This window comes from Schistocerca cancellata, chromosome 8 (genome assembly GCF_023864275.1).
Source record: "Schistocerca cancellata isolate TAMUIC-IGC-003103 chromosome 8, iqSchCanc2.1, whole genome shotgun sequence".
Taxonomy (NCBI): Eukaryota; Metazoa; Arthropoda; class Insecta; order Orthoptera; family Acrididae; genus Schistocerca; species Schistocerca cancellata.
In genome coordinates, this window is record NC_064633.1 from 445,029,843 (window position 1) to 445,056,246 (window position 26,404).

General features: G+C 46.1%; 1 protein-coding gene across 3 annotated transcripts in view; it reads left to right on the forward strand.

Annotated features, from left to right (window-relative positions):
- Nucleotides 1–26,404, forward strand: part of LOC126094681 (dihydropyrimidinase-like) — a 346,768-nt gene that overhangs the window by 176,421 nt on the left and 143,943 nt on the right. For all 3 annotated transcript variants that reach the window (XM_049909199.1, XM_049909198.1, XM_049909201.1), the window contains exon 2: nucleotides 26,167–26,321. In XM_049909199.1, coding sequence (XP_049765156.1) covers nucleotides 26,178–26,321 — 144 coding nt within the window. In that variant the 5' untranslated portion in view covers nucleotides 26,167–26,177. The remainder of the gene's footprint in view (nucleotides 1–26,166; nucleotides 26,322–26,404) is intronic.

Genomic DNA, 26,404 nt, shown 5'->3' on the forward strand with positions numbered 1-26,404 from the left:
GAAACTGCTCACGGAAGCCTAGTGTGGGCTGTAATCATCGCATGGCAGCTAAACTTCGTAGACATGCTAATGCGTTAATGCTGAACAGGTTTACTCTGGGGAAAATAGTTCCAATTTTGCAATTCTGGCTCTGTGAATGCAAGAAAGACGTATAGCAATGATTCCGTAGGTAAGGAATTAGGAACTGAACATGGGCACAAAAGGTCAACCAAGTGCTGATTTTATTTTCAAACACACAGTTGTGCTCTTCAAAGCAGGAATCACATGCTATCCAAGGAGGTCTCGATAGCGTCACATATGGCGACTGCAATGGCTCTTCGTGAACAACACGCGGCTTAAGGTTACCGCAAATTCGGCAGTTCAGTATAGTCACTGCACGTTGTAGTGTAAAAAGTCCCTCGTCACTCCACAGAATATTGCCCTGCCACATGTCATCAATTTCGATCCTAGCCAGAAACTCAAGCCATGAGGCTTCAGCTGCTGCACCATCTGGATCTTGTACGGGTACCGAGGTAATATAGACCACAAAACTTTCCGTGCTGTTGGCCGTGGGGTGGACAATTCTCGTGACACTGCAAGAGGACTAGCACAACCCGAGGTACGTGCAGCATGGTCAGTTGCAGCAACAGAAACCTTGTCATTAGCTTCCACCAGGATAGCACGCCTTCCTTTTCCACATGTCACACCAAGCTCCCTCTTGTTTTCGAATATCATTATTTTTTTAAACTATTTAATGATATCGTGCCTCTTCGCAGACCTTTCAGTTGGCGATACTCTCTCAATGCAGTGCTGCAGTTGTTGGCGTTCATACAAAACACTTTCACTTAAAACACACGGGCTCTCTTCCCGATATCCATGCTGTTCACTCACGCTATGACTTGTCGAATGTCAGATTGCACCTGGTGGCGAAAACTGGTACTAATTTTTTCCAGCGTAAATCACTTCCACTTTAACGCATTAGTATATCTACAAAGTTTCGCCTCCATATGATAACTGCAGCCCACACTGGATCTCTGTGAGTGCCTGCAGTTTAATTATAACCACCCCATATAATCTTAGATTAAATGTTTAACATAGTAAGATAAGTATTACTTTCAGAGACTGTCTATATTCTTCAAACAGCACAGCTGACTGCGCGCAAATTACGCAGACCACATTCATCCTGCATGAGAGCACTTAGCAAGTTCCAAAAAACAATAGACATAATTTCAAACCGTTATAAAACTTTTTCTCGCCGACTACCCTCTTACTGCATTTTTCGTTGCCCTTGCAGTAAAATTTCAGCATCAGACATGGAATTTTAATTTATTACTTCTTTACTAGTACGTTCGCAGCACATTTTCCAACCAGTATCCGCATATACCACTATATATACCCGAAAAATTATATCATTTGTACGACAAATACTGCAGGAGATATGAAATCATAAACACTGAAAAGCGTGAAAAATTACCTTTTATTAGAGTGCAAATTACCCCGACTATGCTCAACCAGTGTTTCGTAATACTGTGGAGGGGTTAAGGTTGCTGGTTAATTACTAATGGCTTAGCAGTGTGCTCCTTATTATCTCGTACAGTGCAGAATGGAAATAACAGGTACATCCATTAACTTCATAGACATTAATATTGACATAAACACATGTAGCTATCAATTTAAAATATACAGAAGACATACTAACTGCTAGTTCCAGATCCATCAGTGACTCCCACTTCTGATCCACCGTTTGCTTTCAGTTCCAATGTCCACCACTAATTGTGAATCAACAATAAGCCCAAAAAGAACGATACCTGTAAACAACGGTTACCACTCTTATAGTGCAGTTGGAATCTGACTTCTATAGTGAACATATGTACAGTGTGACAATTATTGAACTATACGAAAAAAACATAAATTAGTTACAAACTACGGCGTGCACACACTTTATTCAACGTCATTACATATATTCGCATTTAGGTTATGACACATTTGATATGCCTGCCATCACTGGAGATGATGTGGCGCAGACGACTAGCGAAATTCTGCATGACCTCCTGAAGCAACAGAACATCGATGATGTCGATGACCTCCTGAATGGCTGTTTTCAGCTCAGCAATTGTTTTGGGGTTATTGCTGTACACCAATCGAGGCCCATGTAAGTGGCCTCTGGGTATCCCAGAGCCAGAAAACGGTCCCCAAAGTGCTCCTCCAGGACATCACTCTCCTGCTTCATTGGGTTCGAGATCAGTCTTGCATGAACCACATGTTGTACAAATCAGGGTTACTTTGGATAACGGGGATGAAATCATCTTCCAAAAACTTAGTCACCATGCCATCAAGGGATATCGCACCGATTTTTCCGAGACTGGACATTGGACACCGTAAAAAGACGATCGCGAAATGGGGATTCTCAGTACTGGAAATGCGCCAATGTCGCTTATTGACGAACGCTTCCAAATGAAAGTGGACTTCGTCGCTAAACAAAACCATGCGCATGCACATACTAATTCCCATCATGCCCCGCGGTAAAAATGTTCAAATGGGACTTAAATGCCAAGGTCATCAGTCCCTACTTAACCTAAATTATCCTAAGGGCAAAGACACACGCCCATGCCCGAGGGAGGATTCGAACTTCCGCCGGGACCATCCGCACAGTCCATGACTGCAGCGCCCCAAGACCGCTCGGCTAATCCCGCGCTCCCGCGGCCAACCGTGCAATTTGAACGTCCTAGAGCAAAGTGTTCAGAACTTATGACGATTTTATTTCACATATTTCAATAATTGTCACCCTGTATATTGTGATATTTATGTATTGTCACTGTGTGATGCATGTATTTCCAATCTTAGATGTTTATCATTAAGATAAGGCAATTTCAGCGCAGGTTCGGTAGTTCAAACTTGAGAATGAACCAGAAGGTTCAAAACTATTCGCCAAAATATACGTACTGCAGCTGTAGACAGACATGTTACAAGCACTTCAGCACACCAAACGCTCTACGTTAATCTGGTTTAAGACAGTTTACTTTTAAGTAAAAATTTTCTGAATGCACAAATGCCTAAAGACATGGTGGAAACGCGTTGTGTTATGTTAAGTCAAACATAAAAGAAATAACAGCAAGTGGTAGCAAAAAATGCCAATAAATAACTATTCCACACAGACACGGTTCCCAAAAGTAGCCAGTAGAGCCACAATTAATGTCACGCATTACTCATTGAAGGTATCATATTTTTCCATTGGTTCCATATCGCAAAATACTCGGTTTAGGATACTTTCCGTCTATATAATTTATGACTCCCTGTATATCCTGAACAATAGCAGTAACATGTAAGTAGAACAGTGTTTACACTTTCGACTACGCTTACCCATGAAGAATGCCATAGAGATTTCATTTGCCAGTTAGTCTTCAATCCAGTCGCATATTTCAATTCACGTACTATGTTTATTACGCAACAACACAAATGAAAGCCGATAACGAAGTGCTCGGATTAAAAAGGGTGTAAAACAGGGCAGTAGTCTTTCGCCCCCACTGTTCAATCTATACATTGAAGAATCAGTCGCAGAAATAAAAGAAAGGTTCAGGAGAGGGATTCCAGTTCAAGGTGAAAGGATATCAATGATAAGATTCTCTGACGAAATTGCTACCGTCAATGAAACGAAAGAATTACGGAAAATTCTGAATGGAATGAACAGTCTAGTGAGTGCAGAATGTGGATTGCATGTAAACCGTAAAAAGACGAAACTATTGAGAGAGTAGCAGAAATAAGATTAGTGATAACTTCAGTACGGGAGACAGCAAAGTAGAAGACGCTAAGGAATTCTGCTGCCTTGAAAGCAAAATAACACATGACGGACGAAACAAGGAGTGCAAAAATGCAGCTTGACACAGGCAGAGAGGGCTTTTCTGGTAGAGAGAGATTTGCTGGTATCAAACATCGGTCTTAATGGCTCTGAGCGCTATGGGACTTAACATCTGTGGTCATCAGTCCCCTAGAACTTAGAACTACTTAAACCTAACTAACCTAAGGACATCACACACATCCATGCCCGAGGCAGGATTCGAACCTGCGACCGTAGCGGTCACGCGGTTCCAGACTGAAGCACCTAGAACCGCAAAACATCGCTCTTATTCTGAGACATAAATTTCTGGGAATGTACCTTTGGTGCATAGCATTGTATGGTAATGAATCGTCGACTGTGGAAAAACTGAGAAGGAAGAGAGTCGGAGCGTTTGAGATACTGTGCTATGAAGATACACGTATGCTGAAAATTACACTACTGGCCATTAAAATTGCTACTACACGAAGATGACGTGCTACAGACGCGAAATTTAACCGACAGGAAGAGGATGTTGTGATATGCAAATGAGTAGCTGTTCAGAGCAGCCGGCCAGTGTGGTCGTGCGGTTCTAGGCGCTGCAGTCTGGAAACGCATGACCGCTACCGTCGCAGGTTCGAATCCTGCCTCGGGCATGGATGTCTGTGATGTCCCTAGGTTAGTTAGGTTTAAGTAGTTCTAAGTTCTAGGGGACTGATGACCTCAGACGTTAAGTCCCATAGTGCTCAGAGCCATTTGAACCATTTTCAGAGCATTCACACAAGACTGGCGCCGGTAGCGACACCTACAACGTGCTGACATGAGGAAAGTTTCCAACCGATTTCTCATACACAAACAGCAGTTGACCGGCGTTTTCTGGTGAAACGTTGTTGTGATGCCTCGTGTAAGGAGGAGAAATGCGTACCATCACGTTTCCGACTTTGATAAAGGCCGGTTTGTAGCCTATCGCGATTGCGGTTTATCGTATCGCGACATTGCTGTTCGCGTTGGTCGAGATCCAATGACTGTTAGCAGAATATGGAATCGATGGGTTCAGGAGGGTAATACGGAACGCAGAGCTGGACCCCAAAGGACTCGTATCACTAGCAGTCGAGATGACAGGCATCTTATCCGCATGGCTGTAACGGATCGTGCAGCCACGTCTCGATCCCTGAGTCAACAGATGGGGACGTTTGCAAGACAACAACCATCTGCACGAACAGTTCGACGACGTTTGCAGCAGCATGGACTATCAGCTCGGAGACTGTGGCTGCGGTTAACCTTGACTCTGCATCACAGACAGGAGCGCCTGCGATGGTGTAGTCAATGACGAACCTGGGTGCACGAATGGCAAAACGTCATTTTTTCTGATAGATCCAGGTTCTGTTTACAGCATCATGACGGTCGCATCCGTGTTTGGCGACATCGCGGTGAACGCACATTCGAAGCGTGTATTCGTCATCGCCATACAGCCGTATAACCCGGCGTGATGGTATAGGGTGCCATTGGTTACACCTCTCGGTCACTTCTTGTTCGCATTGACGGCACTTTGAACAGTGGACGTTGCATTTCAGATGTGTTACGACCCGTGGCTCTACCCTTCATTCGATCCCTGCGAAACCCTACATTTCAGCAGGATAATGCACGACCGCATGTTGCGGGTCCTGTACGGGCCTTTCTGGATACAGAAAATGTTCGACTGCTGCCCTGGCCAGCACATTCTCCAGATCTCTCACCAATTGAAAACGTCTGGTCAATGGTGGCCGAGCAACTGGCTCCTCACAATACGCCAGTCACTACTCTTGATGAACTGTGGTATCGTGTTGAAGCTCCATGGGCAGCTGTACCTGTACACGCCATCCAAGCTCTGTTTGACTCAATGCCCAGACGCATCGAGGCCGTTATTACCGCCAGAGGTGGTTGTTCTGGGTACTGATTTCTCAGGATCTATGCACCCAAACTGCGTGAAAATGTAATCACATGTCAGTTCTAGTATAATATATTTGTTCAGTGAATACCCGTTTATCATCTGCATTTCTTCTTGGTGTAGCAACTTTAATGGCCAGTAGTGTATGTATGCTAATAATGTAAGGAATGAAGGGATTGTCCGCAGAATTGACGAAGGAAGGAACGTATAGAAAACTCTGGCAAGAAGAAGGGACAGGATGGTAGATCATTATTTAAGACAGCGGGAATAACTTCCTGGGAGCCAATGGAGTGCGAGGGGGAGGGGGGGGTAAAAACTGTAAGGAAAGACAGAGATTGGAATACAACCCACAAAACTAAGGATGTAATGTGCAGATGCTACCCTGAGATGAAGAGCTTGGCACAACAGTGGAATTCGTGATGAACGGCATCAAACCAGTCGCAAGATTGGTGACTCAGAAAAAAAAAAACGCTGTGCCGAACTGTTTCAAAGACTTGTTGAAAATTAGGAAACACGGCACCGGCCTAGAAGAGACAACCCGTCGTCAATTCATACGCTGTTAGACAAGCTGGCGTAAACTTGAGTTTCCCTTGTGGGTACCTGTCGGCAGTCATATTTCATATTCCAACCGAGAAACTGTAGGGATAATGGAGCACTTTAGCTACAGCGTCCTGCGACAGCTGCGTGGGAAGGCGCAATACACACGGGGCGCCTCGCTTTTGTATACAGGAGGAGCAGCACCTAAAAAGAAAAAGGAAACAGATGCGGGCACCTCGAGCGAGTCCAGTAAACAAAGCGAAGTGCCTTTCAGCGGAACGGCGGAACTGGGCGTCTCCCTCCCCCCCCCCCCTCCCCACCACCCCCATTTAGCGCGCAGCATCGACTTGTTTACAGCCTGTACCACGCTGACAGACGCGGGAAGTGGTCTCAACCGCCCGTGCTCGTCTCTGCTCAACGCCACGTCACAGGTTACACAAAAAGTCCACGTCACTGTTTCCTTAAACGCGGAACGCTACAGTTTATGGACATGTGGCTACATCCCCAGGTGGGTAATCAAGAAATAAATAAAAGAAAAAAGACACAACACGAAGGAATTATTCGAATCGGATGGAAATCGGTAGATGTGATGTACAAATAATTACGGTTTCAGAAAAAAATTGGATGGTTTATTCAAGAGAAAGAGCTTTTCAAATTGAGCACATCAACAACGCGTTGCTCCACCTCTGTCCCTTACGCAAAAAAAGGAAAAAAATGGCTCTGAGCACAATGGGACTTAACATCTGAGGTCATCAGTCCCCTAGAACTTATAACTACTTAAACCTAACCAACCTATCACACACATCCATGCCCGAGGCAGGATTCGAGCCTGCGACCATAGCGGTCGCGCTGTTCCAGACTGAAGCGCCTAGAACCGCTCGGCCACACTGGCCGGCTCCCTTATGCAAGTAGTTGTTTTGTTTGGCACTGATTCATAGAGTTGTAGGATGTCCACCTGAGGGATATCCTGCAAAATTTCAATCGATGCGATGGATCGTGAAAATCCCGAGCTGGTTATAGGGCTCTGCCCATCGTGCTCCAAAAGTTCTCAACTGGGGAGAGATCCGGCGACATTGCCGGCCAAAGGAAGGTTTGGCCAACACGAAGACAAGCAGTATAAACTCTTGCCGTATGTGGGAGAGCATTACGTTGCAGAAATGTAGGCCCAAGCCCAGAATGGCTTGCCATAAAGACAACAAAATGAGGTGTGGAATATAGTCCAAGTGCCGTTGCTCTAAGGGCCCCGCGAATGACAGCCAGAGGGGACTTTCTAGGAAAATAAATGGCACCCCAGAACATCACTCCTGGTTGTTGGGCCGTATGGCCGGCGACAGTCAGTTTGGTCCCACAACTGTCTGGGGCATCTCAAGACACATCTTTGCCGGTCATTGAGGCTCAGTTCGAAGTGTGACGCTTCGCTGAAGACATTTATATTCCATTCCAAGCCAAATACGTTTATGGAGATGCCCCAGAAAGCGCCGAGACACCAACCTGACTGTTTCCAGCCGTACAGCCGGACAACCAGGTGTGATGGTCTAGGGTGTTATTTCTTTTCATAGCAGAACTCCTTCAGTTCTCATTCGCTGCTCCTTTACAGTACGTCGACGATGATCTACGCCCCGTTTTGTTGCCCTTCAAGGCAAGTCATTCTGGGCTGACGTTTCAGCAAGATGATGCCCTCCCGAAAACAGCGAGAGTTTCTGCTTCTTGTCTCCATGCTTTCCAAAACCCATCTTGGCCAGCAAGGTTTCCGGATCTACCCCCAACTGAAAGTTTGGAGCATTATGAGCAGGGCCCTCCAATAAACTCGAAATTTTGACGATCTAACGTGCCAACTGGACAGAATTCGACATCATATTTTTCATGAGGACATCCGACAACATTATTAATCGATGGCAAGTAGAATAACTGCTTGCATAAGGGCCAGGGGTGGACCAACACGTTATTGACTTCCTCAATTTGTGAAGCTCTCTCTCTCTCTCTCTTGAATAAATCACCTAGTTTTTTTCTGAAATTGTAATCATTTTTTTGTCCCATTGGGATAATTCCTTCGTTGAGCGTCGTTTTTCTTGTCTTGGAGTGTGTAAAGTCCATGAAACATTTTTTAAAATGTATATGGATTAATGGCCACTAATAACATCAGAAATGACACATTATATGAAAGAGAAACTTTCAGAGGTTTTCTTTAAAGCGTTTTTAAATGTTCTATGTGTCCATCGGTCATCAGACGGCACATACGTAATCGGTACTTTAATTCTGCCAGTACCCAGTCCAGCAAATCAGGAGTGACTGTAAGAGCAGCTGCTGCGATCCCGTGTCGTCGCAAGTCTTCGAGGCAGTATGGTAGGGGTGGAACATATACGCTACCGTTGATGTAACCTCACAACAAAAAAATCGCATCGCTTCCAGTTCGGCGGCCGCGTTGCCCACTCGACTATCAACCGGTCAGCGGCCGCGACATGGTCTGTCCAGCGATGTGGCTATGCCTCGTTCAGGTACATACTTGTAGAAATGTGGAGGGGCCCATCTCGTTGGAAGATGAGATTCCTGGTATCATTTTCAGATTGTGACAAGAGCCAAAGCAGTAGCATGTCGATATAGGTGATACTACTGGCAGTTCTCTCGGTGAAGAAGAAGGGTCCATAGACCGTGTATTGTACAGGGCACATAATACGTTAACTTTCCGGGGATCCAAACAAAACTTATGGTTCAAGAGCCCTTTTCAACTCTCAGGCATCTACGATATACACTCCTGGAAATGGAAAAAAGAACACATTGACACCGGTGTGTCAGACCCACCATACTTGCTCCGGACACTGCGAGAGGGCTGTACAAGCAATGATCACACGCACGGCACAGCGGACACACCAGGAACCGCGGTGTTGGCCGTCGAATGGCGCTAGCTGCGCAGCATTTGTGCACCGCCGCCGTCAGTGTCAGCAAGTTTGCCATGGCATACGGAGCTCCATCGCAGTCTTTAACACTGGTAGCATGCCGCGACAGCGTGGACGTGAACCGTATGTGCAGTTGACGGACTTTGAGCGAGGGCGTATAGTGGGCATGCGGGAGGCCGGGTGGACGTACCGCCGAATTGCTCAACACGTGGGGCGTGAGGTCTCCACAGTACATCGATGTTGTCGCCAGTGGTCGGCGGAAGGTGCACGTGCCCGTCGACCTGGGACCGGACCGCATCGACGGATGCACGCCAAGACCGTAGGATCCTACGCAGTGCCGTAGGGGACCGCACCGCCACTTCCCAGCAAATTAGGGACACTGTTGCTCCTGGGGTATCGGCGAGGACCATTCGCAACCGTCTCCATGAAGCTGGGCTACGGTCCCGCACACCGTTAGGCCGTCTTCCGCTCACGCCCCAACATCGTGCAGCCCGCCTCCAGTGGTGTCGCGACAGGCGTGAATGGAGGGACGAATGGAGACGTGTCGTCTTCAGCGATGAGAGTCGCTTCTGCCTTGGTGCCAATGATGGTCGTATGCGTGTTTGGCGCCGTGCAGGTGAGCGCCACAATCAGGACTGCATACGACCGAGGCACACAGGGCCAACACCCGGCATCATGGTGTGGGGAGCGATCTCCTACACTGGCCGTACACCACTGGTGATCGTCGAGGGGACACTGAATAGTGCACGGTACATCCAAACCGTCATCGAACCCATCGTTCTACCATTCCTAGACCGGCAAGGGAACTTGCTGTTCCAATAGGACAGTGCACGTCCGCATGTATCCCGTGCCACCCAACGTGCTCTAGAAGGTGTAAGTCAACTACCCTGGCCAGCAAGATCTCCGGATCTGTCCCCCATTGAGTATGTTTGGGACTGGATGAAGCGTCGTCTCACGCTGTCTGCACGTCCAGCACGAACGCTGGTCCAACTGAGGCGCCAGGTGGAAATGACATGGCAAGCCGTTCCACAGGACTACATCCAGCATCTCTACGATCGTCTCCATGGGAGAATAGCAGCCTGCATTGCTGCGAAAGGTGGATATACACTGTACTAGTGCCGACATTGTGCATGCTCTGTTGCCTGTGTCTATGTGCCTGTGGTTCTGTCAGTGTGATCATGTGATGTATCTGACCCCAGGAATGTGTCAATAAAGTTTCCCCTTCCTGGGACAATGAATTCACGGTGTTCTTATTTCAATTTCCAGGAGTGTATATGTGCAGACTGAAGCGACAAATGAATATTTGTACCAACACTGGGATTCGAACACGGGTCTGTTGGTCACTAAGCAAAGGAGCTAACCACTACGCTACCCTAGCACAGTGGGGTTTTACATCTACATACACTAGTCCAGCACCCTTCCCTTTAAATTACACTGCGTGGAGTGGCCGCGCGCTTAGGGGCGCCACGTCACGGATTGCACGGTCCCTACCGCCATAGGTTGGAGTCCACCCTCGGGCATGGGTTGTGTGTTGTTCTTAGCATAAGTCAGTTTAAGTTAGTTTAACTAGTGTGTAAGTCTAGGGACGTCGACCTCATCAGTTTCATCCCTTAGGAAATCACACACACACACAATCCAAATTTCCTTTCACGCCTCGACCCACTTGGTATTCCTCCTAAATTGGAACAGCGTTGAAGAAGCCCTCCAGCTGTAATGGAATAGCACCACAGCATGGAAGGAAATGGAGGATCCTACCTGCAACCCAGGCACAGGCGCTTTAATCAAATGAACTGCACTGAAGAGCCAAAGAAACTGGTACACCTACGTAATATCATGTAGGGCCCCTGCGAGTACACAGAACTGCAGCAAGACGACGTGACAGTGACTCGACTAATGTCTGAATTAGTGCTGGAAGGAACTGACACCATGAATCCTGCAGGGCGGTCCATAAATCCGTAAGAGTACGAGGGGTTGGATCTCTCTTCTGAACAGCACGAAGCAAGGCATCCCAGATACGCTCAATAATGTTTATGTCTGGGGAGTTTGGTGACTAGCGGAAGCGTTTAAACTCAGAAGAGTGTTCCTGGAGCCACTCTGTAGCAATTCTGGACGTATGGGGTGTCACATTTTCCTTTTGGAACCGACCAGTTCGTCGGAATGCACAATGCACATGAATGGATGCAGGTGATTGGACAGGGTGCTTACATACGTGTCACCTGTCAGAGTCATATCTAGATCTATCAGGGGTCCCATATCACTTCAATTGGATACACTCAACACCATTACAGAGCCTCCACCAGCTTGAAAACTCCCCTGCGGACATGCAGGGTCCATGTATTCATAAACTTGTCTCCATACCCGTACACGCCCATCCTCTCGGTACAATTTGAAACGAGTTTCGTCCGACCAGGCAATATGCTTACAGTCATCAACAGTCCAATGTCGGTGTTGACGGGCCTAGGAGAGGCATAAAGCTTTGTGTCGTGCTGTCATCAAGGGTACATGAGTGGTCCTTCCGCTCCGAAATCCCATATCGATGATGTTTCGTTTAATGGTTCGCACGCTGACATTTGCTGATGGCCCAGCAATGAAATCTGCAGCAGTTTGCGGAAGGGTTGCACGTTCGTAGCGTTGAACGATTCTTTTCAGTCGTCGTTGGTCCAGTTCTTGCAGGATCTTTTTCCGGTCGCAGAGATGTCGGAGATTTGATGTTTTACCGGATTCCTGATATTTACGGTACACCCACGCCCGAGAGAGGACTCGAACCTCCCACGGGAGGAGGGGGGGGGGGGCGGGGGGGAAGCCGCGCGAACCGTGGTAAGGCACCCGAGAACGCGCGGCTGCAGTAATTCACTTCACGGAATAATGTCGGTAAAGAGGTAAAACTTGACACACAGTCTGAAATGACATGGGGTCTATTGAAACCAAAACGAGTGCATAAATTGCCAAACAGATGGCGCTTTCTTCGAGGAAATGTGGGGTGCTGATTTTCAAACTGTCAGCGCGACGGGAGCGAGGTATGTCAATACGTTACAGAATTTTACACATAATTCCTCGACTAAAGGTATTGTTGATGAATGACGGCCGACATGCCGGGTATTTGCTACAAAGAACATCGTCTTTGATAAAAGTCTGTTGTTAATTATCGCTTTCGTATCATTTGAAGATTTTTTTGGTCATTTTGTGCACCTTTTCGGTTCAGTAAAACCCCATGTCATTTCAAGCATGTGTGTCAATTTTTACCTGTCTACATTATTCCGTGAAGTACTGAATTTTTCAAATGTTTACGGTCTTTTGAGTCATCTTGTATGTGTCGAACGTATACACGGACGAAGCCTCAGGGAAAAGGACAGTACAAATATAAAACAAACACTAAATTAAAAGCAAAATTGTAAACACGTAATTTGTGTAACATGTCTTACGAATAACGCAGTAAACTGACTACGTAGCCTATTTGGAAGAGTGCAAAATGGTCCTTAAAGTAGACCTGCAGTTTATGAAAACAAGTCCAAAATTTGTTTTTGCTTCAGTTGAGACGCTTTTCTCGCTATACCTCACAAACTGGACTACATCACATTCTTCTTTTCGTTATAACTACTTCATCGCCGTTTCAATCCAGCGAAAAGCTTACTCATTGGATGGCCTTTTTTCAGCAGAGCTTTGTTACCAGACTGCAGCGTCGTCACAGGGGTCTTCGTCGTTGATGGCACGGGCAATCATTTCATCGTCCGTCAAAACCACATTCGAGCCTATCTTGAATGCTTTCCCGATCGCATTCTTTAAATCCCGAAGATTCTTTAACTAACCCAGCTATTTCGGATACAAATTGGTTGGTTGCTAGACCTTCAGGAGCATTCAAAGTCATTTGAATAAAGGAATATATTCCACGCTTTGTGCTGTATCTCAAGTTTTCTGCGTTACCGCCGTTCTTCTGTGCACACCGCCTTCTTCCCTGTCAACTAAAGGAAAATTTTCTGATGACATCGCTGTTCATTTTAATGTCCGATATTATGGCATTTCCAACTACGTTCCCGAGCTAATCTTGACTGGCTGGCACCTCTCTTCAACAATCTATTGCAGCAGTCTGCAATGTATCAGATGGTTGAACATAAATGTGTGTTCGTAAGTACCTTTCTTATGGTGATTTCAAAACTGTTCTTACTTTTCTTCAATCGCGTGCAGATTTTTCATATAGGAACGAAATTTATTTTATTTTTCGTTATAAGAATTTCATTAGGTCAGCAAAATAGGTATACTAAAATGCCTATTTTTTGTGTGAGTGCAGCATCTTGTCAAAGCAGACATTGGAGCGCCACGTTTGGCCACATCGGAGACATTTTGTGCCTAAGACTAAAAATATCTTGCATGAACCGCATCTAAGCCATAAAAATATTGTTTCCAACAGTACATATCAAACTGGTTGTGATGAAAGAGTTTGTAACGGCTCTTCGTGCTGTAAGTACCATTCTTTGAAATTTCCCTTCATCAGTTAAGACCCACTGAAGAGCTGGAATTTTTGTTTGTCCTCAAGCTCACAAATTGATGAAAGATCGCAAATTTGAGAATACAAAGAATGTTAGAGAAAAAGGTGTATTCACTTGATTATAGTTCTGTTACTGAATACTTTCTAGGGAATAACATCTAGATTGCAAGAATTAGACGAAAATTATGTTGGAAAATCACAAGAAACTGGGTTGAGTGCAAAAGCTCACGAGCGCAAATTCGAGCGATCTGCCATAAACAATTAGCATCAGTTGTTCTCACAGCGCAGATGATAGCACACGAGACTGACCAAACTTTGGCTCGGATGCGATCCTTACTATCGTCCCATGTCCAGTTTTTTATCGCTGACTTGTTGTGCTTTAGGAAACCAAACGAAGAACATACACTCCTGGAAATGGAAAAAAGAACACATTGACACCGGTGTGTCAGACCCACCATACTTGCTCCGGACACTGCGAGAGGGCTGTACAAGCAATGATCACACGCACGGCACAGCGGACACACCAGGAACAGCGGTGTTGGCCGTCGAATGGCGCTAGCTGCGCAGCATTTGTGCACCGCCGCCGTCAGTGTCAGCCAGTTTGCCGTGGCATACGGAGCTCCATCGCAGTCTTTAACACTGGTAGCATGCCGCGACAGCGTGGACGTGAACCGTATGTGCATTTGACGGACTTTGAGCGAGGGCGTATAGTGGGCATGCGGGAGGCCGGGTGGACGTACCGCCGAATTGCTCAACACGTGGGGCGTGAGGTCTCCACAGTACATCGATGTTGTCGCCAGTGGTCGGCGGAAGGTGCACGTGCCCGTCGACCTGGGACCGGACCGCAGCGACGCACGGATGCACGCCAAGACCGCGTGTCGCGTGTCGCGACAGGCGTGAATGGAGGGACGAATGGAGACGTGTCGTCTTCAGCGATGAGAGTCGCTTCTGCCTTGGTGCCAATGATGGTCGTATGCGTGTTTGGCGCCTTGCAGGTGAGCGCCACAATCAGGACTGCATACGACCGAGGCACACAGGGCCAACACCCGGCATCATGGTATGGGGAGCGATCTCCTACACTGGCCGTACACCACTGGTGATCGTCGAGGGGACACTGAATAGTGCACGGTACATCCAAACCGTCATCGAACCCATCGTTCTACCATTCCGAGACCGGCAAGGGAACTTGCTGTTCCAACAGGACAATGCACGTCCGCATGTATCCCGTGCCACCCAACGTGCTCTAGAAGGTGTAAGTCAACTACCCTGGCCAGCACGATCTCCGGATCTGTCCCCCATTGAGCTTGTTTGGGACTGGATGAAGCGTCGTCTCACGCGGTCTGCACGTCCAGCACAAACGCTGGTCCAACTGAGGCGCCAGGTGGAAATGGCATGGCAAGCCGTTCCACAGGACTACATCCAGCATCTCTACGATCGTCTCCATGGGAGAATAGCAGCCTGCATTGCTGCGAAAGGTGGATATACACTGTACTAGTGCCGACATTGTGCATGCTCTGTTGCCTGTGTCTATGTGCCTGTGGTTCTGTCAGTGTGATCATGTGATGTATCTGACCCCAGGAATGTGTCAATAAAGTTTCCCCTTCCTGGGACAATGAATTCACGGTGTTCTTATTTCAATTTCCAGGAGTGTATTTGGCGACACCATCTCTGGCGGGCTTCTTGAATTTGTGCGTACAATGGCCTGATCGGCTAACTTCAATCCCAGTTAACTCGGAAATGGTGCAACGTATCGAATTTTTTTGGTTAACAGTTGTTTCTCAGCCCAACCTGCCCTGCAGCACCCTTACAAGCTTTTTAGATTGTTTCTAACCACCCTGCTACTGATCACTTCCCTGGAAATCTGGCTCATCATGTGAAGAGCAAGCAGAATGCTTCCACCAGAACATTAAAGATAAGGAGAAAAGGTAGAAAGGCAGGCAGAAATGGAAGTATGATGGTCAACTGTTGTTGGATGTTGAAGAGTAAAGATGAAGATTCTACGAAGAAATCAAAAACGAGAAAGACTGAAAATTAAATGTTGCTAAGAGTACTTTTTGTAGTATTTTTAATATACAGTACCTGAAAATTATTATAAAAATATCAATCTTAATTGAAATTTTATTTCAATATTTGTGCTTCAATCATTAAAACGATCAAAATATGAAGTCTTCACCTGCCATTGTAGAACAAAATGAAAGTAAATGCTAGAATTACCAGAATCATCATCTAACGGCTTCCAAGGGAAACAAAAAAATTGATATTCAATATTTCGCGTAATTATCGAAATAATTGAAAATTTAAAATGCCGTCATAATCTACGCGTTAAGGGGTGTAAGCCTACATTAAAGGTTCAGCACAGGAAGGCAAATATTACAGTTAGAAACAATGTATATATCTTGGGACAGCGTAACTCATTACGCGCAAATTACCCCGACTATATTCATCCACTATTTAAGAATGAGAGCATTTGGTGACTGCCATCAAAATTTAAATATAATTTCAAACTAAAAGTCTTTCTCGCTGACACCCCTTCCCCTCCCGACACACACAAATTAATTAAAAGAAAAAAAATTAACGCCTCGTGAAATTTTTTGAAGAACATCATACTTGCCATTGACTGTATAAATATTTATTTCACTGTAATAATTTTGGCCTTAAGGCCATTATCAACTGATAATTTTGTTTCAGAACGTGTCAAACTTTAAACTCTATCTGCATGTACCCATGTCATCGTCCGAACTGAGTCTTTTCAGTGTAAGAATACAGCAAAACTAAACGTGCGCGAAGCTCCGTACATAGTCAAATGGTGTAAAGTGCATGAACTGTTATCTATATTAACATCCTTAACAGAAATCACAATAAGCCAAGTGTCGTAGTTGGCAGAAGAGCCAACACCGTGTTACGAATAGACGCCGAAATGCACGCGTTTTAGCTCACCCAGGGTGGCGTGAGGAGGGAAGAACTATACTGGCGTGAAGTCTGGAACATGACAAGGAATTAGAATTCAGAAAGCGGACGTAATTAGTTTGATGCTTAACTTTAATCCATTAATGATGAACGTCGCTCTTGACGATACATGATTCACAATATTATCTGTTAGTAACTGAATATGGCGCATTGCTAGGTCGTAGCAAATGACGTAGCTGAAGGCTATGCTAAACTGTCGTCTCTGCAAATGAGAGCGTATGTAGGCAGTGAACCATCGCAAGCAAAGTCGGCTGTAGAACTGGGGCGAGTGCTAGGGAGTCTCTCTAGACTAGACCTGCCGTGTGGCGGCGCTCGGTCTGCAATCACCGATAGTGGCGACACGCGGGTCCGACGTATACTAACGGACCGCGGCTGATTTAAAGGCTACCACCTAGCAAGTGTGGTGTCTGGCGGTGACATCACACCGTGTCCTTACATGTGTACTACAGTTCGAATATTGCACGTCGGTATGAAGCCCTTACCAGATTTTTATGACTGAAGAAATAGAGAAGATCCAAAGAAGAACTTCACTTTTTGTCACAGGTCCGTTCAATAACCGTGAAAGCGTCAGGGAAATGATCATCAAAATCCAATGGCTAACGCCAAACAGAGTTGTGCGTCACAATGTGGTTTACATTTAAAATTCTCCTAGAAGAGTGCACCAGCATACTCCTTCCTACGACGTACACCGCATGAAACGACCGTAAGAGTAAAATGAGGTATATTCGATCTCAGAAGAAGGAGTACCAACAAGTATTATTTTCGTGCACCATTCGCAACTGGAATTGGTAAGGGGGGAGGTGATAGTGGTACACAAAGTAACCTCCTCCACCTCACACCATTAGGTAACTTCAGAGTAGTAGAGAGACCTGTCAAAATGACAATTTTTCCAAACTGTACTTTTAGTTTTCAGAAAACACGATCCAGTCACATCAGTATGACCACCACCTTTGTTAGACGTCAACGTGCAACAACCACTCTCAGACAGCAGGTGTCTGACCTCGCAGTGGAAGGTATATATAAAGCACGTAAGGAGGACGTGGAAAACAGTACAGTCGTTGTCGTAACGCAGGCACGGAGCGATTTATCTGACGTTCAGATGGGCATGATCAATGGCTTTCGGGTCAAGGGTGGAAGCAGCTGAAGAAACTGCAAAAAGGTGGGAATTTAAGGAGATGAGACCTGGATAAACTGAAAGAACCAGAGGTTGTACAAGATTTCAGGGAGAGCATAAGGAAACAATTGACAGGAACGGGTGAAAGAAATACAGTAGAAGAAGAATGGGTAGCTTTGAGGGATGAAATAGTGAAGGCAGCAGAGGATCAAGTAGGTAAAAAGACGAGGGCTAGTAGAAAACCTTGGGTAACAGAAGAAATATTGAATTTAATGGATGAAAGGAGAAAATCTAAAAATGCAGTAAATGAAGCAGGCAAAAATGAATACAAACGTCTCAAAAATGAGATCGACAGGAAGTGCAAAATGGCTAAGCCGGGATGGCTAGAGGACAAATGCAAGGATGTAGAGGCTTATCTCACTAGCGGTAAGATAGATACTGCCTACAGGAAAATTAACGAGACCTATGGAGAAAGGAGAACCACTTGCATGATATCAAGAGCTTTGATGGAAATCCAGTTCTAAGCAAAGAAGGGAAAGCAGAAAGGTGGAAGGAGTATATAGAGGGTCTATACAAAGGCGATGTACTTGAGGACAATATTATGGAAATGGAAGAGGATGTAGATGAAGATGATACTGCGTAAAGAGTTTGACAGAGCACGGAAAGATCTAAGTCGAAACAAGGCACCAGGAGTAGACAACATTCCATAGAACTACTGACAGCCTTGGGAGAGCCAGTCCTCACAAAACTCTACCATCTGCTGAGCAAAATGTATGAGACAGGCGAAATACCCTCAGACTTCAAGAAGAATATAATAATTCCAATCCCAAAGAAAGCAGGTGTTGACAGATGTTAAAATTATCGAACTATCAGTTTAATAAGTGTCAGCTGCAAAATACTAACGCGAATTCTGTACAGACGAATGGAAAAACTGATAGAAGCCGACCTCGGGGAAGATCAGTTTGGATTCCGTAGAAATGTTGGAACATGTGCGGTAATACTGACCCTACGACTTATCTTAGAAGAAAGATTAAGGAAAGACAAACCTATGTTTCTAGCATTTGTAGACTTAGAGAAATCTTTTGACAATGTTGATTAGAATACTCTCTTTCAAATTCTGAAGGTGGCAGGGGTAAAATACAGGGAGCGATAGGCTATTTACAATTTGTACAGAAAGCAGATGGCAGTTATAAGAGTCGAGGGGTATGAAAAGGTAGCAGTGGTTGGGAAGGGACTGAGACAGGGTTGTAGCCTATCCCCGATATTATTCAATCTGTATATTGCGCAAGCAGTAAAGGAAACGAAAGAAAAGTTCGGAGTTGGTATTAAAATCCATGGAGAAGAAATAAAAACTTTGAGGTTCGCCGATGACATTGTAATTCTGTCAGAGACAGCAAAGGACTTGGAAGAGCTGTTGAACGAAATGGACAGTGTCTTGAAAGGAGGGTATAAGATAACATCAACAAAAGCAAAACTAGTATAATGGAATGTAGTCGGATTAAGTTGGGTGATGCTGCGGGAATTAGGAAATGAGACATTAAAGTAGTAAAGGAGTTTTGCTATTTGGGGAGCAAAATAACTGATGATGGTCGAAGTAGATAGGATATAAAGGATATAAAATGTAGACTGGCAATGGCAAAGAAAGCGTTTCTGAAGAAGAGAAATTTGTTAACATCGAGTAGAGATTTAAATGTCAGGAAGTCGTTTTTGAAAGTATTTGTATGGAGTTTAGCCTTGTATGGAAATGAAACGTGGACGATAAATAGTTTAGATAAGAAGAGAATAGAAGCTTTCGAAATGTGGTGCTACAGAAGAATGCTGAAGATTAGATGGGTACATCACGTAACTAATAAGGAGGTATTGAATAAAATTGGGGAGAAGGGGAGCTTGTGGCACAACTTGACTAGAAGAAGGGATCGGTTGGTAGGACATGTTCTGAGACATCGAGGGATCACCAATTTAGTATTGGAGGGCAGCGTGGAGAGTAAAAATCGAAGAGGGAGACCAAGAGATGAATACACTAAGCAGGTTCAGAAGGATGTAGGCTGCAGTAGGTATGGGAGATGAAGAAGCTTGCACAGGATAGAGTAGCATGGAGAGCTGCATCAAACCAATCTCAGAACTGAAGACCACAGCAACAACAACAACAGAGAGATCTGTTGAAATGACAACTTTTCCGATATGTACTTTGCGTTTTCAGACATATGTTGCCAGAAAAGATGATCCAGTCAAATCAGTGTGACTACCACCTTTGTTAGACGTCAACTTGCAACAACCACTCTCAGACAGCAAGTGTCTGACCTCGCAGTGGACGGTATATATAAAGCACGTAAGGAGGACGCGGAAAACAGTGCAGTCGTTGTCGTAACGTAGACACGGAGCGATTTATCTGACGTTCAGATGGGCATGATCAGTGGCTTTCGGGTCAAGGTTGGATGCATTCCCGAAACAGCTAAGTTTGTAAACTGTTCGTGTGCCGCCATGGTTAAAGTATGCCGTGAATGTCAATAAGGGGTACAGAGGCACCACAGGCGGTTGACAGCAGGGTTGAATGACGGCCGCGGAGATGTGTTGGGGCGAATAGACGTGCAACTGTTTAGCAACTGACTGCCCAGTTTATCCAAGGGGCTACCAACAGGGTCTCCTCAACGGGCGTTCATCGAACGTTGCTGCGTATGGGCTTCTGCAGCATGTGCCTGGTTCACGCGCCCATTTTGAGTACTATTCACTGGCGACGATGTCTGGAATTTGCCCGACAATACCGCATCTAGACGTCCCCTGAATGGCGACAGGTGACGGAGAGCGGTTGGTGTTTGCGGCATGAAACGTCAGAAAAGAAAAACCATGCAACCAGGAGGGAGCGTTATGGTCTGGCGAATGTTTTCGTGGCATTCCATGGGTGATCTCATCATTCTGGAAGCACATTGGATCAACGCAAATATGCATCTATCCTTAGGGGACCATGTCCACCCCTACGTCCAGCTGGTATTTCCTCGGCACGATGGCATTTGCCAGCAGAATAATGCAACTATCACACAGATCGCAGTATACGTGCGTTATTCGAGGAGCGGAAGTATGAGTTTAGCGTACTCCCCTCTCCACCAGACACCCCAGATTTAAACCCAATAGCCGGCGTAGGTGGCCGAGCGGTTCTAGGCGCTACAGTCTGGAACCGCGCGACCGCTCCAGTTGCTGGTTCGAATCCTGCCTCGGGCATGGATGTGTGTGATGTCCTTAGGTTAGTTAGGTTTAAGTAGTTCTAAGTTCTAGGGTACTGATGACCTCAGAAGTTAAGTCCCATAGTGCTCAGAGCCATTGGAACCATTAGCCATTTAAACCCAATACAGAATCTGTGGGACCACCTCGATCGGCCTGTTCGCACCATGGATCCTCAGCCAAGAAACCTTGAGCAGTTGCCCCGCGGCTCTGGAATCGACATGGCTCCACATCCCTGTCGGTACCTTCCAATGCCTCAATGAATCTCTTCCGGTACGTCTCGCAGCGGTCCACGTTGCGAAAGATGCTTACTCAGCCTTTGACAGGCGGTCAGATTAATGTGATATACAGTTGTCAGCGTTGCCGAATGCTAAGATGGATGTCTTGGATGCGACTCATTACGCCCACCTCAGAATTTTCTGTGATTGAAAGATATGGGACGGAGTCCACCAACGTCGTGACGTCCATTGAAAAGCTGTTTGAATAAATAAACAAGAAATAGACACGCAAGCTGCTGAAGTAGCACCAAGTCAAAAGTCTTGCAGGATACAAGGAGCCACACGACAGTAATTTAGCTGAATTTCTCTGCTACTTGAACATCTTTAGTCGAGTACCAACTGGACGCTTCCAGTCTTAGACGACTATCCCAACCTCAGTCCAGCAGAATAGGAGCTCTTCTAACGACGTCAAAGACAACGTGTCGTCAAACAAACCAAAATCATAGCGTGCCTCGTAGAAATGCCGACGAAAGCGTTCGATTTGATTTGGATTTCAGTTCAGACTGGTGGAAAACAGTGGCGGCGGCTGCGTTGGCCGCGACTGATGAGAATCTGGCACAGCGAACACCAACACACAAACAGCGCGCTTCTGCCTTTGTGGAGCTGCCGCTCTCCTCCGCAGCAAATAAACACGGTGGGCCAAGTCTACAGCAGCTCGGCGACAAAACAGCGCTGCAGAGCAGTATTTTTACCTCTGGTGGGCCCCAACATGCTCGAATGGACCGAAGAAGAGCGCACGCTGCGAAAAGCATGGGATGACAGCTGCTCCCCCCACCCACCCACGCATGTACGCTCTGTCTTTCTTTAAGTATCAGTGATATGCCTTGATTGGATATTTTGAATATACACATTGTATGAGATCTTCGGGACAACCAGACACCCCCTGGTATTGAAGATGTTTGAGACATACTAAATATCCTCAGACTTCAAGATTAGTGTAATAATTTCTATTTCATAGCCGGCCGGAGTGGCCGTGCGGTTACAGGCGCTACAGTCTGGAGTTGAGCGACCTCTACGGTCGCAGGTTCGAATCCTGCCTCGGGCATGGATGTGTGTGATGTCCTTAGGTTAGTCAGGTTTAATTAATTCTAAGTTCTAGGCGACTGATGACCTCAGAAGTTAAGTCGCATAGTGCTCAGAGCCATTTGAACCATTTTGAACCATGTATTTCATACTAGGCAGTTGTTGACAGGTGTGAATACTACGGAACCATCAATTTAATGACTTAGTTTCAACACTTATGTAGAGAAGAATGGAAAAATTGGAAGAAACCGACATTAACATCAATTTCTGTTCTGGAGAAATGTAGGAAGAGTCTAGGCAACACCGACCCTAAGACTGATAGTACAAAATAGGTAAAGAAAGGCACATTCACGTTCATAGTATCTGCATATTTAGGAAAAGCTTCTGACAGCGGTAGCTAGAATACCCACTTTGAAATTCTGTTTACTACGTGTACAAAAAGTAGACTGCAATTATAAGAACCATAGGATATGAAAGTGAAGCAGTAGTTGCGTGCTGAGTGAGTCATCCCTGGTGCCATCTAATGTGTACATGGAACAAGGTGTAACCAAGGAGAAACATGACATGGGAATTAAAGTTCTGGGATAGAAGCAAAAATTTCGAAGCTTTCCGATGACATTGGAAGTCTATCAGAGACGACAAATGACAAGGAAGATCAGTTGAACTGAGTCGATAATGTCTTTGAAAGTGGTTATTAGGTAAACGTCAACGAAAGTGAAACAAGAGTAATGGAATTTAGTAGAATTAAATCAGGTCATGCTGAGGATACTAGATTATGAAATCTGACCCTACAAGTAGTACATGAGTTTTGTTTGGTGCGTGAAGAAGTTGTGCAAGGGAATAACTGGAGTGCAGTCTATATCAATGGCGTCGGTTCTCTAGGCCGAAGAGCATTTGTTACAAGCCTGGAGACTGTAGAAGGGTGTGGAGGCGGCACCATCAACGGCACCTTTAATGAGAGGTTCAGTCATGCAGTGACACAGGTTCATCACGGAGATAGGTCAGTCACATTTTGGGCCGGTAACATGTAGCGATGTCGAACGCTTTACTCTCGCTACCGAGGGTAATTTGAGGGCAGTTTAAAACTGAGACGAGATCCTCTAACCCATTCTCCATCCCTACAATCAATATTTCGTTGATGGACTCGTCTTTTCGAGAAAATAATGCATGGACACACCTTGTCCACCTCATGAACATGTTTCTTCACGAGACAGGAATCAATTTTATATACTCCCTGGGAGACCTATCATCTGCTTATGGCTACATACAGTCCCGATCAATGTACACTCCTGGAAATGGAAAAAAGAACACATTGACACCGGTGTGTCAGACCCACCATACTTGCTCCGGACACTGCGAGAGGGCTGTACAAGCAATGATCACACGCACGCTTTTGTGCACCGCCGCCGTCAGTGTCAGCCAGTTTGCCGTGGCATACGGAGCTCCATCTCAGTCTTTAACACTGGTAGCATGCCGCGACAGCGTGGACGTGAACCGTATGTGCAGTTGACGGACTTTGAGCGAGGGCGTATAGTGGGCATGCGGGAGGCCGGGTGGACGTACCGCCGAATTGCTCAACACGTGGGGCGTGAGGTCTCCACAGTACATCGATGTTGTCGCCAGTGGTCGGCGGAAGGTGCACGTGCCCGTCGACCTGGGACCGGACCGCAGCGACGCACGGATGCACGCAAAGACCGTAGGATCCTACGCAGTGCCGTAGGGGACCGCACCGCCACTTCCCAGCAAATTAGGGACACTGTTGCTCCTGGGGTATCGGCTAGGACCATTCGCAACCGTCTCCATGAAGCTGGGCTACGGTCCCGCACACCGATAGGCCGTCTTCCGCTCACGCCCCAACATCGTGCAGCCCGCCTCCAGTGGTGTCGCGACAGGCGTGAATGGAGGGACGAATGGAGACGTGTCGTCTTCAGCGATGAGAGTCGCTTCTGCCTTGGTGCCAATGATGGTCGTATGCGTGTTTGGCGCCGTGCAGGTGAGCGCCACAATCAGGACTGCATACGACCGAGGCACACAGGGCCAACACCCGGCATCATGGTGTGGGGAGCGATCTCCTACACTGGCCGTACACCACTGGTGATCGTCGAGGGGACACTGAATAGTGCACGGTACATCCAAACCGTCATCGAACCCATCGTTCTACCATTCCTAGACCGGCAAGGGAACTTGCTGTTCCAACAGGACAATGCACGTCCGCATGTATCCCGTGCCACCCAACGTGCTCTAGAAGATGTAAGTCAACTACCCTGGCCAGCAAGATCTCCGGATCTGTCCCCCATTGAGCATGTTTGGGACTGGATGAAGCGTCGTCTCACGCGGTCTGCACGTCCAGCACGAACGCTGGTCCAACTGAGGCGCCAGGTGGAAATGGCATGGCAAGCCGTTCCACAGGACTACATCCAGCATCTCTACGATCGTCTCCATGGGAGAATAGCAGCCTGCATTGCTGCGAAAGGTGGATATACACTGTACTAGTGCCGACATTGTGCATGCTCTGTTGCCTGTGTCTATGTGCCTGTGGTTCTGTCAGTGTGATCATGTGATGTATCTGACCCCAGGAATGTGTCAATAAAGTTTCCCCTTCCTGGGACAATGAATTCACGGTGTTCTTATTTCAATTTCCAGGAGTGTATTTTTACTTCCCCATAAATTATCTAATAGTTATGGCCTTTGTATTGCCTTCAGTGCCGCGATTTTGCACCATCTACTACTTTCAGCATCCAGTTACACTTTTGCGGACGTCAGTGGCTCCAAAAAAAAAATGGTTCAAATGGCTCTCAGGACTACGGGACTCAACGTATGAGGTCATCAGTCCCCTAGAACTTAGAACTACTTAAACCTAACTAACCTAAGGACATCACACATATCCATGCCCGAGGCAGGATTCGAACCTGCGACCGTAGCAGTTACGCGCTTCCGGACTGAAGCGCCTAGAGCCGCTCGGCCACCCCGGCCGGCCCAGTGGCTCCAGTTATACTACTTCTTGACTAAGGGACTGATGACCTCGCTGTTTAGTGCCTTAACCGCAAACCAGCCAACTAAACAAGCAATCAGCTAATTGAAATGGACTGCTGTATCTGCTCACTGAACGAGATTGGATCTGCTTGGGACCAGCTGGAAATGGAACAGGCTTTAGCAGCAATATGTTACCCGCCTTGCGGACAGCATGCCAATGAAGATCCAAGCATGTTACTATGCACAGGGTGAACCAAAACGGTATTGACTGCTACATAGCAGTAGATTCTGTTTCCATAAATGTGCAAAGATGTTGAATTTCGAACAGACTGCCTTTTTTATTTCTTTCTTGGCTATTGCTTTGTTTTTATTTCACAGGAAAGAATTTTTTGTTTAATTTCATACGGCTTGTTTTTTTTTAATTTCTATTCTCCCCATAAATCTAAGCCCACACTTAGCATTCTTTGTGAGTGGTTTATACAGGGTTTAGGGTAATAAGTGCAGATATTGTGAACGTTGGTAACTTAATATGTACCCACTTCACTGTGTTGGTGTTTTTTCTGATTCTAACCGTCTTCCCGCAAACACCTCACATAATTTACTACCTGATGTTTCGTGCGCAGTCCTAATTGCGTCACTGAGTGGACTGTGCCTGTCAGAATAGACTAACCGTTTGTCGTCCACACTTTAGCACTTGACCTGCTGCCCGAGGGAAATAACCATTAATGGCTTGATATTGTGACATGTACTTGGATGTACTAACTAATCTAAAAACATACCATTCCTAATAGCTATAGTTAGTAGACTGCAAATAAAGTAAATAATGATGTAATGCTATTGAGTACTCTGTCGTTAGCCACCAATAAAAATATCTGCACTTGTACCCATAAAACCCCGTATGTAAGTGAACACTGAACTGATAAATAACCATTAACAGTTCCTTGTTCTTGTTTGCGTGTTTCAGAGTGAGTAAATATGGCTGGCTGGATTCCCGGACTAGGAGAGAACAGACCACAACCCAGGAAGCTCGACATGTCTTTCTTCGGTTACGTTCCAGACGACGGCTCCGTCGACATTTTCACCAAAACAGGGCAGAAGTCGCCTTCGAAACCCGAACAGGTAACCATCGCCACTTCCACACACATGAAAGCAATGGTAAAGGCGCATGTTTATAAATACAGTAGTTCAGTTTCTGGTTACAG